We start from the raw sequence: 18,934 nt of genomic DNA on the forward strand, positions 1-18,934 counted from the left end.
GAGGGCAAAGGGAGAGTCTCTTTAACAAGCAGCCATCCAGTCTGGATGCTAAACCACGCCCCCCCAGCTAATTTTTTAAACAAGTACCATAAACGTGGAAAATAATGTTTAGGTTTCACAAAAGCATGTAGGTGAGTACAATTGTCGGTAAAATGACTTGTATACAATCCTGTTACACTTATACACTTGGAGAGAAAAAATATTAGGTAACAGCAGTACTTTGTCCTACTTCATTTGCATGTTGCAACTATAGGGTAGGAGGTACTTGAGCTCAGATCTCTTTGTTGTTAGCTTGGTAAGAGACCATCAATCTATTGTACCACAGCTAAAACATGACTGGTCTAAAGGTGCTGGACTAACAGTTGTAATGTACTTTCTCTCATGATTTAGTCAATAAAGTCTAATGTAGCGGAGGTTTTCATCCAGGATCCCCGCAAGGAGGATTGGTCTTTGCTGTTTAGACAACACAGGTCACAGTTCTCTGGAAGTATACGCAAGACTGACTGGAGAATAAGATGTCAATTGACGAGGGAGGACCAGAATAGGAAGGCCAGGATACAAGGGTAACTTGAAGAGTAACAGATACAGAATACCAGGATACCAGAATTAGCTAAGAAGCATATAATGGTAGATACCAGGATCTGCTGAATAGGAATGGATACAGGATACCAGGATAAGTTGAAAAGCATATATATATTGTAATAATATAGTTAAATTATTAGCTCAGTGTTGTTATGTGCGTATTGTCGCTAACCAATAACGATTGTCGAACCTCGATTTGTGTTTCCAAAGCACAAAGATTTATTCGTAATAAGTAGAATAATATGCTCAAGCGAAGTAATAGTAAATACAGCCGTTACTTATCGCAGGCGCTCTGGATCCAGTGCAGTCATTCAATCCTGAAGTCTGGGGACAAGATGTCTGCACTCTGGATCACAAGCTGCTGCTTATATACACAATCAAATACAGTAATACAATGAAGATGGTATAGCTTGCATCTATTGGTCCAGGTCTCAGGAATGTCCAAGGGGTCGTCAATCATTGGCTGGTTCATCCTAAGGAATCCAAAGGAGGGTGTCATCTCTGCAGGGGGTATGCTCTGCTCTTCCCGCCAGGATTCCTTAGTCTTAAGTAGTTCATAATTCCCTATCATTCATAACTTGTGTATGCACTCTGCGATTCCCTCGCAGAGTAGGATATGTAACAAGGTTCATTATGATACCACTCATGATGTGATTCCTTCAACCTGTTCCGTGTATTTCACTAATATGCATGTAACTCTGATATAACATATAAATACTACTATATTTCGACATAACTGACTATGTGTTGCAACTACCATTAATGTGTACTATTTTATAAGTATGCGTGTTTGTGCGAATGTATGGTAAAAGACCAATTACTGTTGCTGCCACGTGTAGTGGATGCGTACGCCCTTTCACGCCGTAGCGTGCCCTTGTACGTCGATGCGTACCATACGCATCTTTTCAGACAGAGACAACCAAGTTTGCTAGACTTTTAATTGAAATGACTTTATCCAATTTGCTGACTTCGACAGTGTGCTAATTTATATCGTTACAAATGTTCTTATTTTTGATGCTATGGATTCAGTGAGAGTATTTCCCTTTGGTGTATATTATTTCTCTATATCTTTAATCCTGAGTGCGAGTCCACATCCGTACATCATTAAGGAGAAGAGAGCTGGTCTGGCTCCACACGCAGCTGTGAACTAAGGCTAGCCATATTTCTTCCTGTCTCCAATTGTACATTATCTGCATGCTGAAAAGTTCTACACCTGTGAGAGATTTTGACTTTGCCAAGTTGGTTCATCAGGAGTATTGAGTATCGGTTACGGAGGGAGCTGATACACATCTATTGGGTCTGCTAGAGACACCCAGGTGGGGAGAGCCGGTCCGAATATGCACTCTGTTACAGGTTACGAGAGGTGGTATCTCTACGTGCCCTATGCTGCATCTCTACTCTACAGTTAGAGAGAGCCAATACGATACACCGAGTTTCCTTGTGATCAGAACTTTACCAGAAATCTTCATAAAACTCAGATGGAGATAACACTTTTTTGAAGTTCATTATCAGACTTTGAACATATGTTTGTATGTTCTATATGAACACCACATCAAAAGTTATACAAATTGCTCTCAAATGAACTTAGGGCTATTTGCCCAGACATAATTCACCAAACTCAGATCCTTGACATTTGTGGCACTAGTTATGACTTTCCACCATTGTGGATCTACTCTGAACGATTTTTTATTGCCTTCTTTTTTTGCTACATAATGGACAGCTGTCATATCTATCATATTGAGTAGCGCTTTAAGATGGTTTGTGTATGTTAACATTTCATTTATGCTATATCACACTGCACTGTGATTCCTTTTATGGGGGTAGTTCCTTTCAATGTTTGTGTGTATAAATACAATTTTAGCTGGTAAGTTGTGCTATATCTTAATATTTGTTAATAATAATTGTTATATTTATATATGATGATCCGTGACCATAAGTTTTGTTCCATATTATATCATTCATTTCTTCAAGCTAGCTAGGTTTTTAGTGCTGCAATTTTATTTTATTAGTTTACTGGATTTTATACAGGTGGTTTGCAGCCACCTTGGTTATTGTAGCAGCTTGACCTTTTGGCTAATTTTTGTTTGTTATATTAAAAATCTTTATTTAGGCGCCATATCAAGGGTTGTTGTATTAGAAATGTACTGATTTCATTATATCATGTGGCACTTTGATATAGGAAATGTATTTATTTCTGAGGCATATGCTAGGGGAGGAAATGTGTATTTGTGACTGTTTGAAGGCAATTAATCTCATGTTAATTAGACCTTTTCATCTCAGTATCCAACAAATCCTTTAGTCTGAATGCACACTTGTCTGGTTAATTTGTCTATGGGAAAGGATGCAGAAAATCACAGCAAGTTTTGGGAACTCACAGATTGACTTTCAAAAGTTGAATTGTGTTAGATGCAAGATTAGATTACATCCTGAGATCTGATGGAATATTTCAGACGTGTTGGAGCCATCTAGGATCAGGGAGTGGTGATACCCCCTGCTGGGGTGTGTCAAAAAGTGTATATTAATGGCCTCTTTGACCATGTAGTGTGTTATTGTTGCATCTGACCTTCTAATCACTGGTACCATAAATCATATATATCCTTATTAGGACACTTGCGCTAATAAACATAATTTGCTTCAAGATCCTGCCTTGACAACTTCTTCCCTGCTGTAATTCCTGTTCTGAGGTTTGGACCCAGCATTCCAGTACCAACGCTTTCCCCGCTACCTGCAGCTCTGCCTAGTGTGATAGACCAGAGGGGAACCTTCCACAGCAACCCTGACCTGAAGGCAAGAGGTCAGGGGTACCAGCCAAGGTGTACCAGCAAGGGGGTACACTAGCAGCGACAGTTACCCAGAAGGAAGCAGTTCTATGTGCCGGTGTAGGAGCCTAGTGGTGGCTGCAGACTCCTCCTACTGCGACAGGAGGGGCATATTTGGGATAACGAAAGGGGACGGTCGCAAGGCAAACCCAGCCGGTCCCCAGCAACACAACAGACAGGGTGGCAAAGGCGGTCCATTCTGTCACTCCAGGATCTGTTGAATAGGGATGAATACAGGATACAAGGATGAGCTGAGAAGCATATAACAATGGATACCAGGATCTGCTGAATAGGAAGAGATACAGGATACCATGATTCACAATGAAAACACAGGATAACAGGACCCAAACAATGCAGCAGGTAGCAGTCTAACTGGACATGAAGATCTGGCACCATATTACCAGAACAGGTGCCTTAAAAAGTTTGGAGGATGAGGAGGAGTGTAAAGTAATCAGCCAATGGCTGTACAGGGAAAACTATAAAATATGATCCAAGATGGCAGCCATCATCAGAAGACGCCAGAACGGATGATCCCAGCGGATGAGGCCAACCCTTCACACTGGACTCTGGTAAGTAAGCCAGATGTTCCGGCATGTGACAGTACCTTTCCTCATAAGGATGGGCATGGAGCACCCTACAAAAGATTTGTTGGGAAATATTAAATGGAATTTTTTCAGAAGCATATGAGCAGGAATATCAGAGGGGTCATCCCAAGTTATTTCTTCAGGAGCAAATTCCTTTCAGTCCACCAAGTACTGAATCTTTCCTTGGGAATGTCTAAAATTGAGGATCTGTTCAACTTAGAATCCATCCCCATGCTGGATGCCAATTATAGATGGTGGAGAAGAACTAGAAGAAAAACAATTAATAGTGGGTGATTTCAATAAAGAGATATGGAAGGAATTAGAGATGTGAAGTGCAGGTGCCACTGGGTTGATCACTTGAAGAATTTGGGTGCAAATGTACTGGGTGCCAATTTAATACATGGAACATTTATGTGTATGTTGAAAGCCAGACTTTTTCTCCCTTTCTTAGCATTGGAATAGCACATTGTTTCTTGGCAAAATCTTCTAGTGTTTGGAGGATTTCTTGAGGTTTTAAATTACTTTAGACCAAACAGTAGAGAAATCCTGACACAAGAGTTGACTGCAGAATCTTCTGTAGGAGGTAAAGAAGAACATTTTGGAATGGAGGAAGTCGATGCACAGTGAAGAAAGGAGTAGAAGAAGAGGACTCATGAAAAATAATGTCATGTGCGAATTCTGTTATTCGGAGTAGGTCCATCCAATTATCTTGATTAGAAGAAGTGTAGATCCTAATGAAAGCTTCCAAATCTTGATTTAATCTCTCAGTTTGACCATTAGCTTCGGGATGGTAGGCCGAGGAAACGTTGAGATGGATATTAAGACTTTTACAAAGTGATCTAAAAATTTTGAATTTAATTGAACTCCACAGTCTGAAACGATCTCCTGGGGACATCCATGTAGATGGAAAATTTCTTTCACAAAGATTTTAGCAAGGGTTGAGGTAGAAGGTAAACTAGTTAGTGGGATCAAATGGGCCATTTTAGAGAAATGAATTAGAACTACCCAGATAGTGTTACCTTTTTTTTACTAGGAGTCAGATCAGTGATGAAATCCATGGCAATGTAGGTCCATGGTCTCACAGAAATTGACAAAAGTAGAAGATAACCAAACTTGATGAGGGATATTGTATTGAACACAAGTTGCACAGGCAGAAACAAATTTCCTTACATCCAAACGAAGGGTTGGTTCACCAATAGATCCTTGGTATGAACTCAAGAGTTTTTCAAGAACCAGCATGCCCACAGAAGCAGGAAAAATGCACCCATTGTAGAAGTTTCTTTTGATATTTGGGAGGAAAAAAGGTGTTGCTGGGAGGAGGAGTCACATGGAGATCCACAAAGGCAGAAGGAGAAATTTGGGATTCAGTATAGGGTGATTTTCTGGATCTGATCATCTTCAAATGTACGAGAGAGAGAGAGCATTAACCTTCTTGTTCCTGTCCCCTGGTCTAAAGGAAAAAAACAGAGACCAATTGGCATTGCGAGGATTAATATATTGAGCATATTAGAGATACAGCAAATTTTGATGATCTGTAAAAATGTTTACAGGAAAGCTAGAACATTCTCCATTCAATAAGGGTGAAATTAATGGCCAGATTTAGTTTTAATTTTAATTTATTTTTATCTCCAATATTATAATTTTTCTCTTGACTGGGAGGAATTTTTGAAAGAAAGGTTCAGCTTACCCGTGGAAGATCTTTGGGAAAGAACTACCCATACACCGACTGAAGAGGCATCAACTTCCAAGAGGAAAGGCATAGAAGTGTCTGGTTGTTTGAGGACAGGAGCAGAAGAGGAAGCCACTTTGAGGGAAAAGAAAGCTTCCACAACTGTGGTCCAATTCTTGACATCCACACCTTTACCAGTGAGATAAGTGATAGGAGTATCCACAAATAAATTGTCTGTAATAATTGGCAGAGCCAGGATATCATTGGATGGCTTTGAGGCCCATGGATTATGGTCATTCCAAGACAACACAAATATTTTCTGGGTCCATTTGAAGACCAGAGACAACATGCTCGAGAAAAGGCAGTTAGTTTGGATCAATACTTCTCTAATTTACAGTAGATCCAATGTTTGCATAAATGAAGGCAGTGAGAGAAAATACCTTTATAGGAAATGAATATGTCACCACACTGGAGTAGAGTAGATCACCACAGAGGAGTAGAGTAGATCTCTAAAGATTTCAATGACGAAACTCTGGAAATCTGCCAGGGGACTGCAGACACTGAAGTGCATCGCTAAATACCCGCAGTGGCCATCTCTAGTATTAAACGCTGGTGTGCATTCATTCCCCTTCAGATAAAAATCATATTGTAGGCACCACGATGATCGAGTGTAGTGAAGTTTTTGGCTCCTTTGATTTTATCAAATATCTCACTAATGTAAGTAATAGGGTAGTAGTTTATAATGGTAATAGCATTGACGCCATGATAATCAAGGGCGAGGTGTTCCATGCATTTTCTTCACAAAGAAGAAGCCAATCCCAGCTAGTGAAGTTGGAAGTCTAATGAATCCCCATTGTAAGTTCTCGACCATGGCTTGAGTCTCCAGGAGGGATAGAGGATAAACACGTCCCCGCAGAGGAGCTTTCCAAGGAAGAAGATCAATGGGGCAGTTCCATGTTCAATGAGGTGGAGGGATTGTTGTTGAAAACATCCTTGAAACTTGAATATAATGCAGGAAGGAAAGAAGTAACAACCAATGTCTGAGTAGTTAACACTTGAAGAGGAGTGACTTTATGTAGGCAGTGGGACATATATGAAACACCTCAGGCCAATAGCTGTGAAGAAGACCAATTCAGATGAGGAGTGTGCAGTTGAAGTGAGGGATACCCAGAATGACAGGACTATTGGTATGAGGTAAAACAAGAAAGCTTATCTGTTCCAGGTGTAAGGCCTCACTCAAAGGGATAAAGAAGAAGTATGATGATGAATAGTACTCCTAGCAATACGACTGCCGTCAATGGCGGTAAGAATCACAGGGACCGTCAGAAGAGAGGTTGGAATGGACCACTATTTCACAAGAGTAGAAGAGATAAAATACCCTGAGATGGAACAAATATTTGGACTGTGAGAAGTAGGAAAATGCTTTGAAACCTCACCCAAACAGTTTAGCACCTGGAGTTTCACGAACTCTTGGGGCAAGCCGCAAGGAGATTACCAGACTCAGTACAATAAAGACACAGATTATTCTTCAATATCCTTTCCCATTCTTCAGAGGAATGGCCAAGCTGCATAGGTTCTTCAGGGGTAACCGTGGTTCTAGTCTAAAAACTGACCAGCAATTTGGTTGTTTCTCTAGAGATCTTTTACGAAAATGGATGTTAACCCAATTACACAGAGAAATTAAGTAGTCAAGGGAGGAAGGAGGCTAATTCATCCTTAATGTGATCCGATAACCCCTACCAATATGTTGCCACCAAAGCATTATTATTCCATTGTAGTTCTAAAGAAAGAGTAATTGGATCATGTATTGACCCACAAAGGGTAAACCCTGACAAAGTCACAGAATGCAGGCGAGAAGGTACAACTGAGTTAGTCAAATATTTTGCCAAAAGATGCAATGAAGGATGCACAGTCTTGGCGTTGTGGATTATTTTGTTCCCATAGAGGAGAGGCCCAGGCTACAGTTTGGCCTGAAAGCAGAGAGATAATAAAAACAACCTGATCAGAAGGGCTCAGCTGGTTTTAAGATCTCTGTGGTACGTGACAGGAACGGAAAGCATCAAACTAGACACAGGTATGGGAGCTGTCACTGCAGCTGGAGGTTTTGCTACAGCCGGGGTGTGAGGAAGATTACCTGGCTAGACACTCTCCAAAATATTCTGGGTAGACAGGCCTTGAAGGAATTTAACCAATTGGACATGTCTCACCACTCTGTCCAAAAAATGTTGGAGCATCTACTTTGGAGATGGATTTTCTGTAGAATCCATTATGGCCAGATTTTACTATCGAAGAATCGCACTAGAAAGATGAGATTCTACATTCTGCCTGGTTTAGCTCCACAGAGTCGCAGAGTCTTATGTAGTGAAGGTTTTTGACAGGGACCCCGCAAAAGAGATTTGGTCTTTGCTGCTTATACAATGCAGGTCGAGGTTCTCTGGATGGGTACCAAGTGAGACTGACAGGAGAATAAGATGTCAGCTGACAAGGGGAGACTAAGATCTGAAGGCCAGGATACAAGTGTAACTTGAAGAGTACGGGATACAGGATACTAGGATTATCTGATAAACATATAGTACTGGATACTAGGATCTGCTGAGTAGGAATGGAAGCAGGATACCAGGATTATCTGAGAAGCATATAGCACTGGATACTGGGATCTGCCGAATAGGAATGGATATAGAATACCAGGAAAACATCTTGAGTACAGAGACAGACCTCCCTCTCAATCAAGTAGAATTCATTGGGGATAACATTCTTTTCATACTACAGTATAATTATTTCTGGTTCAACGGTGGGTACCACAAGCAGGTTTGCGGAACTTCTATGGGCAATAATTTTGCACCAAGTTACACAAACCTGTTTGTGGCCCACTGAGAGGAATCCCACATATGATATAACAACCCACATTTGGGTAACATCCTTGGTTGGTACAGATTTATCGATGATGTACTCTGTTTATGGACCAGTATCATGGATGAGTTACAATTCTTCATCCAATATATCAATTCTAGCAACATCAATCTTCACTTCACTTCTACAATCAGCAGAGAGAGAGTAGGATGTTTGGATTTGGATATCCACATCACCAATAGCAACATAGAAACTAAAACATTCCTTAAATCTGCTGATTGCAATTATTACATCCCAGCAGACAATAATCATAATAGTCACAGGGTTACTAATATTCCTAACAGACAATTTAAGAGGCTTAGAAGGAATTGTTCTAGTATAGAACAGTATGAGTTGCAATCTAAGACTCTGTAAGATACGTTTTTAGAGAGAAATTAGGGGAGAAACTTCGTGAAACAAGCCTATGTATGCGTAAGAGGCTTGTCAAGGGAGAGTCTTCTAATCCCTAAACAACATAAGACCATTGAACACCATAAGTCAAATGAGAGGGAACATGCCTTTATGACAAGGTATAGCTCTAACTAAATCCGTAGAGAGAATCATCCAAAAATACTGGAATGTACTTTTAATGGATGAAAAATTGAAAGGGATTTTACTAACCAAACCCAATTTCTTATACAGGAATGCGGAAAACCTTAGAAATAAAAAGCTGCGCACCTGTTGAGAAAGATATCTAAAAATCTGGCTAAAGGAGGACAAAAATCATTGCAACAGATGCTATGTCTGCAAAACCACAAACCAGTGTAAAGTAAACCTACTGAAAAACTTAAATCAAACAAGACAGGGGTAACCTATAACATCCAAGACAGAATTTTATGTGACAGAAGAGGAGTTATATACCTCCTTGAATGCCCTGTGGCACAGACTATCTGAAAACTCCATGTAAGAATAGCCAAACATGTAAGGAACATGGACAGTACTACAAGTTGTCAGTCTCACTGCTATGCTGGCAGGTGATGCGTTTCTCCGCCTTCAAGTGGGCCGTTTCACAACAGACAGTGTGGCATAGGCGGTCCATCCTGTCACTCCAGGGTCTGCTGAATAGGGATGGATACAGGATATAAGGATGAGCTGAGAAGCATATTGCAATGGATACCAGGATCTGCTGAATAGGAAGAGATACAGGATACCAGGATTCACAATGAAAACACAGGAGCCAAACAATCCAGCAGCTAGCAGGCTAACTGGACATGGAGATCTAGCACCATATTGCCAGGACAGGTGCCTTATATAGTCTGGAGGATGAGGGGGGGGGTAAAGCAATCAGCCTCCCGTAATCCAAGATGGTGGCCACCATTGGAAGATGCCGGAGCGGAGGAGCCAAGCAGGGGAGACCAGCCCTACTCACCGGACCCAGTAAATAAGTTGGCGGGTCCGGCACGTGACAGGAAGAAACAAGTTTACTTACTGCTGAGTCTGGCGATAAGGATATTGTGATTTCTAAATACCTATTTCACCACAATAATAAGAAACTCCAGCTTCCTATCATAAACATAAAACACAGAAATGAAGGAATGTACAGTAAACAAAAAAAATTCTAGTAGGTAACATAAAAAACGTAAACTTTAAACTTTATTATCTAGACTTCTACCTCTAAATTCCAGTTGGTTAGCTCTATATTTACACTGCCTTTTAAAGTTTGGCTAGAGTGCTTTCCCCTTACATCTATAAACCAGTTTGTGCATTTTATAATTTCCCTCTGCAGCAGAAAATGTTTGTTTCAGGTTCAAATTTTTCACCCAGTAGCTGGATTTTCTACTACCTGTATATCAGTTCCTAAATGTACATTAAATGGGTTCTTAATTGTTCAATTCCCTCCTAGCATACCTCCTATTCCAACCCAGTACCTCTATTTCAATACTGAGAAACCTGAAACACTTCAATGGCCATGGTGCGGTCCTTAGGGCCGCACTAACCTAAATGACGCACATCACCCTTAATCTCAGTAATAAGTTAAAACAATACATTTATTCAAAGAAAGGGACACCTATCTGTAATATTAGAAGGCATTTTAGGCAAGTGTTACAAGCTATAACAAACAAATCTAACAATAAAACAGAAAGGCGCTAAGGGCCCAGAAGGCTCAGAGGGCTGCATGCGGTGCTTCGGCCACCTGTCGCACATCACGGCTCAGTTCAGTATGATGTCACTGCTTTCTTCATATAGTTACTGTTTCAGAAAGTGCACATGTAAAGTATGAGGCCAATGTTATATCACTGATATTAAGGGAGTCGTTGCAGCGCTACTGGGTTTTCTATAAATCCAAAATACAGAGAGAGAGATATTTTAAACTGTTATCCTACAGACAATAATCTATTCCATTCATATAAAGAACAGTAAGGAATCAAAGATAATGCAGGAGACTTGACTGAGCATTTAAGCAATCACTGACTTTCAAACGGTAGTCGTATTCTTCACACTCAAATTGAAACTTTTCAAGTTGCAGACTATAAGAAATAAACTTACAGTCAAGTAGTAAACGATGTTCACGTAGCAGTTACTTGTATCAGATGATATATTGCAGTTTTTCCCGAAGAGTTCTATGTCAGTCCTCCGCAATACAGCTGATTCCCGTTTTAGAATTAGCAGCAGCTGATGTGGTTCAGACGTTATTTCAATCTTCACCTCTCCACATAATTGTAAATTAAATATAAAAAGGAAAGAAAGACATGCTTGTGTAATACGTAAAACACAATTTAATAACACATATTAAAAATCCATTAGACCGGGATTCAATTGCCCGTACCAGAAGGTGAGCGGGTCACAAGCTCAATGAAATCAGGTGTAAAACAGAAGACTTCAGCGGTTGGGATCACGATGTTATAATCACCGAACGTGTATAACAGGCAATCAAAGCTCCCCAGTCTGTATGACACTGACGCCTTTCAACTTCAGGTGATCACCTTGAAAAAGACTTTTTGAAGTTGAAACTCGTCGGTGGTGTCATACAGACTGGGGAGCTTTGATTGCCTGTTATACACGTTCGGTGATTAGGTGATGTTAGATGTTCTATTTTTAAACATGGAATACCAATATTATTCCTAAACATTTTTTGGATTTTATTCAAGACAATGCAACATTATTAAGTGCTTATTTCCTTATGAAAACCTATGTGTAGAATCCTGTATTTTGCGGTTTTAGAAAAGTAGATTGATGCTGAAGCAAGAACTACAAAGTATCTCTTAGTGGTATTTAGAAAAAAAACCACAAACATTTGCTTTTAATTCTCTTTCATTAAAAAAAAAAAAAAAAAAAAAACTTTTTGGGCTGTTATGGGTAGAATTTCTTTGGCATGACAGGATTTATAAGCAGACTAATTATTTTTTGAAACTCAAAGTCTTCTGCACAAAATAGAGTGTAATTTGTGTGAATACTGCATAAACAAATTACTGATATTAATGTCAGAATGTCACCAGTCACATCTCAAATGAAAAATAATTTTTGCAAAAAGTAATGCGGATAATGCTAATATTGTACAAGTGTTGTTTACCTGTAGTTAACTTGTAATTTGTAAAACATTTTGCTAAACTAATAATATTTTTGTCACCCTGCAGCTTTCAGTCGTGCTCCAATTCCTATGGCAGTTGTTAGGAGGGAACTGTCGTGTGAGAGCTACCCAATAGAGTTGCGTTGTCCAGGAACTGATGTTATCATGATTGAAAGTGCAAACTATGGAAGAACAGACGATAAAATATGTGACTCTGACCCAGCCCAGATGGAGAATATTCGGTGTTATCTTCCAGATGCCTATAAGATTATGTCCCAGAGGTAAATTTTTTCCATTGTCATTTTTCAAGTATTTACTTTTCCAAGTGTATAATTTTAAATTTCATGCATGACTTAAAAGGAAAACTTTTTTAAAAAACAATTGGACCTTACTAAAAAATGGGTGTGGTAAAAGAAGTGGGGACATGATTTGCCTAAAATTATTTGAAAGAACTATTGTGAAAATATCAGAGTTGGTACCTTCTATTGGGTTATTTCACTAATCACTCGTGCACAACACCATATGGGTAGAAGAGGTTGCATTTATTGCAAATTCACACTATGTGTATGACAGATCCTATATACTGCCAAAGTTTTACCCCAATAATTTGCACTGGAAACACCGACAAGAGCCATATAGAATGTCTGTGTAGCAGGTCCACATATTAGGTGATGGATAACGGGGAATAGCAACCACAGTTGGCAACCATATGATAGACGATCTAAGGCTGTAAGCAGGAGCCAAATCTTTTAGTGTTCTACTTTAACGGGGAATAGCTCTGTGTCTCATGTCTTGGGATACTGTTTGCACATTTTTTCTCCAAAGTAGTACACTATCATAAAGTTTGTATCCTATCTTATTACCCCTACTGTAGTGATCTTTTCCTATAGTGAGCTGCATGGTGCCATGATGCCTGGAGTGGTCTGATCCTATATTTATCATATCTTTCTGCAAACAATAGGGCTCACCAAGATATGTTTGCCTCCCAGCTCACACAACCTGAAAAGTTTGTAAGTACCAGTGATTAAACATTGGACCCACATTATCTCCGTCACTACCTTGGCTGCATTTTAAGGAACCCCTAGATGGAATTTATGCAACCATAGATATTGAATTAAACAGAATCAACTAATTAACTTTTACAGATTCACTACACGCAATATCATTATATAATGGTCAAGTATGAGATATGTGTATAATCCATCTCTCTGTCCAGGACTCATTGATAGGCTGGGCCCTCCCTTGAGACCAGTACACTGCCAATGATGCACAGATCTGTCCTGCCCCTCCCATCTGCAGTGTACGACGCGTCCTCCTCTTCCCTAGGGCAGGCAGCATGTCATGTGCAGGAAATAAAGAGAGGAAGATAGAAGAATCTGGCTCTGAAATTTTCACAGCTGGATGGAAGAAGGTAATTGTGGGGGAGGACACTTTCTGTAAAAGGGGTGGAGGCTGGGGTATTAATTTAATGTTGAGGATGGGTGGAAAATATAAATTTATGGGTGATTGGCAATTTATTTGATGATAAATACTATTTCTTTTAATAGTGGGTCATAGTAATGAGTATTCATTTAAGGTGGTAAGATGCTATTGTGGTTTAAGGGCTATTAATTTACTGTGGAGGATATTTATTATTTGGGAATACCAATTATTTTATATTGAGGCAGTTTGAGGGGAAAATATTTAATTATTAAATGGGAATGCTAATTATTTAATATTGTGGCTGGTTTTTTTTTGGGGGGGGGGCATAGGTGTATTTTTTAAATGTGAGTACCATTCATTCGGTGTCAGGGCATGTTTGGAGGGAAGTAGGTCTATCGAATAATTCTGCATGCTATTAATTTTATTTTGGGGTTAATTGGGGGAAAAAAGGTCTATTTTTTAAATGTGAATGCTAATAATTTAATGTCAGAGCTGGTAGGGAGGAAATAGCTCTATTTATTAAGTGTGAAAGCTATTCATTAATGTCAGCACTGGTTTCAGATAGGGAGGTCTATTTATTAAATGTAGTTGCCATTAATTGAACTTTGGAACTGTTTGAGGGGAAGGAAGCCTAAATATTTCACTCACTGCTAGACTTTCCAGATTTTTGTTCCTATCCCTTCTTCCAAACAGGGACCCAGCATTCCAGGATGCAGAGAAACAGCAACTCAGCTTAAGACACAGGCAGCAACAGGTAGTGGAAGCCTCAAGATCAGGTATGAGTAGGAGAGAGCAGCTCAATATGCCAGCTGTCCTGATTCTGGTGGGGCAGTACCAATTTTATGTGACTGTGCAAAGAAAGTTGAAAGGAATGTCCTGCTTTACACTGTACTGCTCATTAAGGGCAAGCTGTGTATACTACTGTGTACTACTGCTCTTAATAAGCAGTACAGTGTGGATATTGTTTCCAACTATCCTTGCATTCGGGACAAAGTCCTGACTGAGCAGGACATTCACACAAATTTGGGGCTGCTCCACCAGAATGAGGACAGTTGGCCACTATTACCAGTTTGTTTGAAGGAAGAGTTGGAGAGCAGGCAAGGAATGTCGTTAATGATAGCAATGTCCCTTGCATGCACTCTGGTGGTGTGTCATGGAAGCCCCCCTTTATTATTATTATTATTATTATTATTATTATTTATTTAATTATTTATGAGGCGCCAGTTAAAGAAGCACATAACAAATAGATGAGTTAATACACATAAGTAGCGTGGATGAGTGTGAGTAATGCAATGGGAACTCACACAGAGGAGTCAGGGCCTATGAGGGAATCAGTAGACAGACATGAGAAAACAGGTAGAGAGGACCCTGCCCGTGAGAGTTTACATTCAAGAGTGGTGAAAGGCATAAATCCTGCATTTGCCCCTGTGATCATAGGTACCTTTATGGCGAATCTACACACAGTTGTTATGCTGCTGCATAATGTAGATATATTTTGCAGTTAAATGCACGGGAAAGGGGTTGTTTGGAAATATCTTTTGTGGTACTCGAGCCAGTCACAATACTTTCTCCACAGCTTTAATCAAATACATTGTAATATACTGTATATGTATATATATCTGTATATATATATATATATATCTGTGTGTGTGTATATATATATATATATATATATATATATATACATATACACAGATATATATATATATATATATATATATATATATATATATATATATATCTATATATCTATCTGTATATATATCTATCTATATACATATATCTGTATATATATCTATATATATAAATATATCTATATATATATATCTGTGTATATGTATATATATATATATATATATATATATATATATATATATATATCTGTATATATATATATATATATATATATATATATATATCTATATCTATATCTGTATATATATATATATATATATATATATATATATATCTATATCTGTGTATATATATATATCTGTATATATATCTATATCTCTATCTGTATATATATATATATATATCTGTATATATATTTATATATATATGTATATATATATATAAATATCTATATATATATATATATATATATATATATATATATATATATGTGTGTATATATATATATATATATATATATATATATATATATGTATATATATATATATATCTATCTGTGTGTGTATGTATATATATATATATATATATATATATATCTATATCTGTGTGTATATATATATATATATATATATATATATATATCTGTGTGTGTATGTATATATATATATATATATATATATATCTATATCTGTGTGTATATATATATATATATATATATATATATATATATATCTATATCTATATCTGTGTGTGTATGTATATATATATATATATATATATAAAAATTTAGATATATATCTATAGATATATGGGAAGATACCGGGTATATCTGGCCCAGTGCTACCCACTTCACACTGGCTGGCCAACGGGTGCCTTTCTATGCCAGGGAAGTCTACCCAGTACCTTTTAGGATTCGTATTGTCACTCAGGCAAAATGCAGTAATAAAAATACAACAGTATCTTTATTGTCATACAAACAACACTAGAATCTTATGTACATACAGTAAATAAATGCCAGGCAGATTTACCACATCATCTCTCCCTTACCCCACTAGTTTAAGGAATTATAGTCACCTGGCTGTCCAGACTTCACGACCCATGGATCTCTCTCAACTGCATATATAGACTCTAGTTAGAGAACGAAAACTCAAAAGCTAGATCTTGCACCTTCATGAATGAAATCCCAGAATGACCACCCTTCCCCCCTGGAGTCGTTCCTTATATCTCAGGTCTAATTTCCACAGTCTTTCCTCTCCCTGGGCAAACCCCTGGGTCTATTCTTCTTAACCATTGGTCACTGCAGGACTAGGGGGTTTGGACAGGGCAGTGAAGATGAGCTGTCCTTTCACAGAAGCCCCCTGCTGGGATGCAGACAGAACGTCTGGACTAGTCCTAAGGAGAACAATTGATGCTAATTGGCTTCCCCTACTTCCAAGGATAAGGTAGCGGTGAGCCCCTCCTAAAATCAATCCCTTACACTATTTTGTGATGTCACAGGGTCCCCAGCTGTTCCATGCTTCCTGTAGAGGAAGGAGGGGGGAGAATGACTGCAGCTCCCACCCTCTCACCTGTATTGTGGACACCATCTGATCTTTACCCATAATCCTCCTGCCTGGCTTCAGTTTAAGGACAATGAACAACATCACCGCAAGTCATCAATACAAAATATACACATCTACACTGAACCACAATGTCCCCCCAACCACATGTAATTGGACAATGCAGTTGTAGTCTGGTGAGCTGAGGAACAAAAGCATGGGCTATAAAAAGTATTTGCTATAATCCACATTATGTGAGAAATGAGAAACCGAATGGTCACAGGGTTATCACACTCATTTTGTCACAAAATATATATATGTGTATATATATATATATATATATATATATATATATATATAAAAAAACAAATAGAGTATTTTAGCTTCTATAACACAGGTAGAACATTCTAGTGGCTGATACTTAACACAGTGGATAGTAGTGACCATCATGTAATGCAGATCCCAGATGTTAGTTGAATCACTAGTTAGTTTTTGTCAAATATCTTGGGGGGAAGACAGCAGTATTAATGGGGGAGAGTCCAGAAAGATTTGGGCTACATGACATGCCTGCAATGGTACAATAGCGAATGTTTAATATCAATTATTCTGGTGGTAACTAGCAACTTGCAATTAATCTTCTGTCTCATAGAGTCAGATAATTAATGTGTAGGCATATATACAAAAATTAAATATGTTTATAAAGTTCTACTGACACTGCTTCTCCCGCCGCTCTCTCCAATGGGGGCATCTCCTTTAGGGGGTGCACATTTTGGGTCATTCCCACTGAACCTTACCTCTTTTTCTCCTCCATTGAAGTCCACTCTATCCATCTTTTCTCCCCCATCCACCTCCGTGTCTCTGTCATTTACCCCCCCCCCCCCCCCGGCCCCAGTTCCCTTTTCCTTTGCAACTTTGCTGCCTGGCTTCCCCACTACCTATCTTCCAACCTACCCTCCATTATACTCGGTGGTTTTAACATCCCTACTTATAACCCCTCTCACCCTGCCTCCATCAAACTTCTGGCCCTTTCACGTCCCTTGGCCTCACTCAGTGGACTTCATCCCCAACCCACTGTCTTGGTCACTCCCTTGACCTAGTCTTCTCTCATCTCCGTGATCTCTCCATCTTCTCTATCTCTCCCTTTCCACTCTCTGACCACCATCTTTTCTCCTTTAGTCTGTCTTCTTCCTCTGCTCTTTCCCTGCCTAAAACTACCCTCACTAGGTGCACTCTTGATGCTGTTGACCCTACTTGCTAACTATCGCCCCATTTCAGTTCTCTTCTATGCCTCTAAATTACTTGTGCGGATTGTCTGGAACCGCATCACCAGACACCTCTCAGGCAATACCCTCCTCAACCCTTTCCAATCTGGTTTTAGTCTCCTCCACTCCACTGAAACCAACCTGGCCAAAGTTACGAATGATCTTTTATCAGCTAAATCCAGGGATTACTTCTCCCTACTCATCCTTCTGGACATCTCCGCGGCCTTTGACACTGTGTACCACCCTCTCCTGTTGCAAACCCTTCTCTCTCTCTCTCTCTCTCTGTCCTCATCTGGTTCACCTTATACTTTGCTAACCATTTCTTCTCTATATCACCGTCTGGTTCTTCCTCCACCCCCTCCCTGTAGGAATCCCTCACGGCTATGTATTCTGCCCTCTGCTCTTTTCACTCTATACTACCTCCTTTGGTGCTCTCATCTCTTCTTTTGGTCTTCAGTATCACCTTTATGCTAATGACATTCAACTCTACATCTCTTCTCCTGATCTTTCCTCCACCCTCCTCTCTCGTGTTTCTGACTGCCACTCCAACATCTCCTCCTGGATGTCCTCACGCTTTCTCAAAATTAACATTTCTAAAACTGAATGCATTGTCTCCCCTCCTTCTGGATTCTCCTTCCACATTGACCTCTCTATCACTGTTAACAACAACACCGTCTCCTATTTTCCCCAACTCCGCTGCTTGGGTGTCATCCTCAACTCCTCTCTCTCTCTTTTGCCCCCCACATTCAATCCCTTGCCCAAGCCTGTCATTTCCAAGTATGAAACATTGCCCGCATCCGGTCCTTCCTCTCTCAGGATGGCACCAAATCTATCATCCATGCACTCATCATTTCCCATCTTGATTACTGCAGCCTTCTCCTTAGCAGCCTCCCCCACTTCCATCTCGCCCCACTTCATTCTATACTCAATGCGGCTGCAAGACTAATATTTCTTTCACTCCGCTCCCTGCGTCGGACCAATGACCGCCGCCTCTCCTCCACGCTGATCATCTCATCCCACTCCAGA

At 39.4% G+C, this 18,934-nt stretch overlaps 1 protein-coding gene across 1 annotated transcript in view; it reads left to right on the plus strand.

Moving 5' to 3' along the window:
* The window catches only part of ADGRL3 (adhesion G protein-coupled receptor L3), a 958,921-nt gene that overhangs the window by 186,804 nt on the left and 753,183 nt on the right, over positions 1-18,934 (plus strand). Inside the window, exon 3 of the mRNA XM_075204791.1 lies at positions 12,119-12,332. Within this exon, the coding sequence (XP_075060892.1) occupies positions 12,119-12,332 (214 nt within the window). The remainder of the gene's footprint in view (positions 1-12,118; positions 12,333-18,934) is intronic.

The sequence above is a fragment of the Mixophyes fleayi genome, chromosome 1 (genome assembly GCF_038048845.1).
Source record: "Mixophyes fleayi isolate aMixFle1 chromosome 1, aMixFle1.hap1, whole genome shotgun sequence".
Classification (NCBI taxonomy): domain Eukaryota; kingdom Metazoa; phylum Chordata; class Amphibia; order Anura; family Limnodynastidae; genus Mixophyes; species Mixophyes fleayi.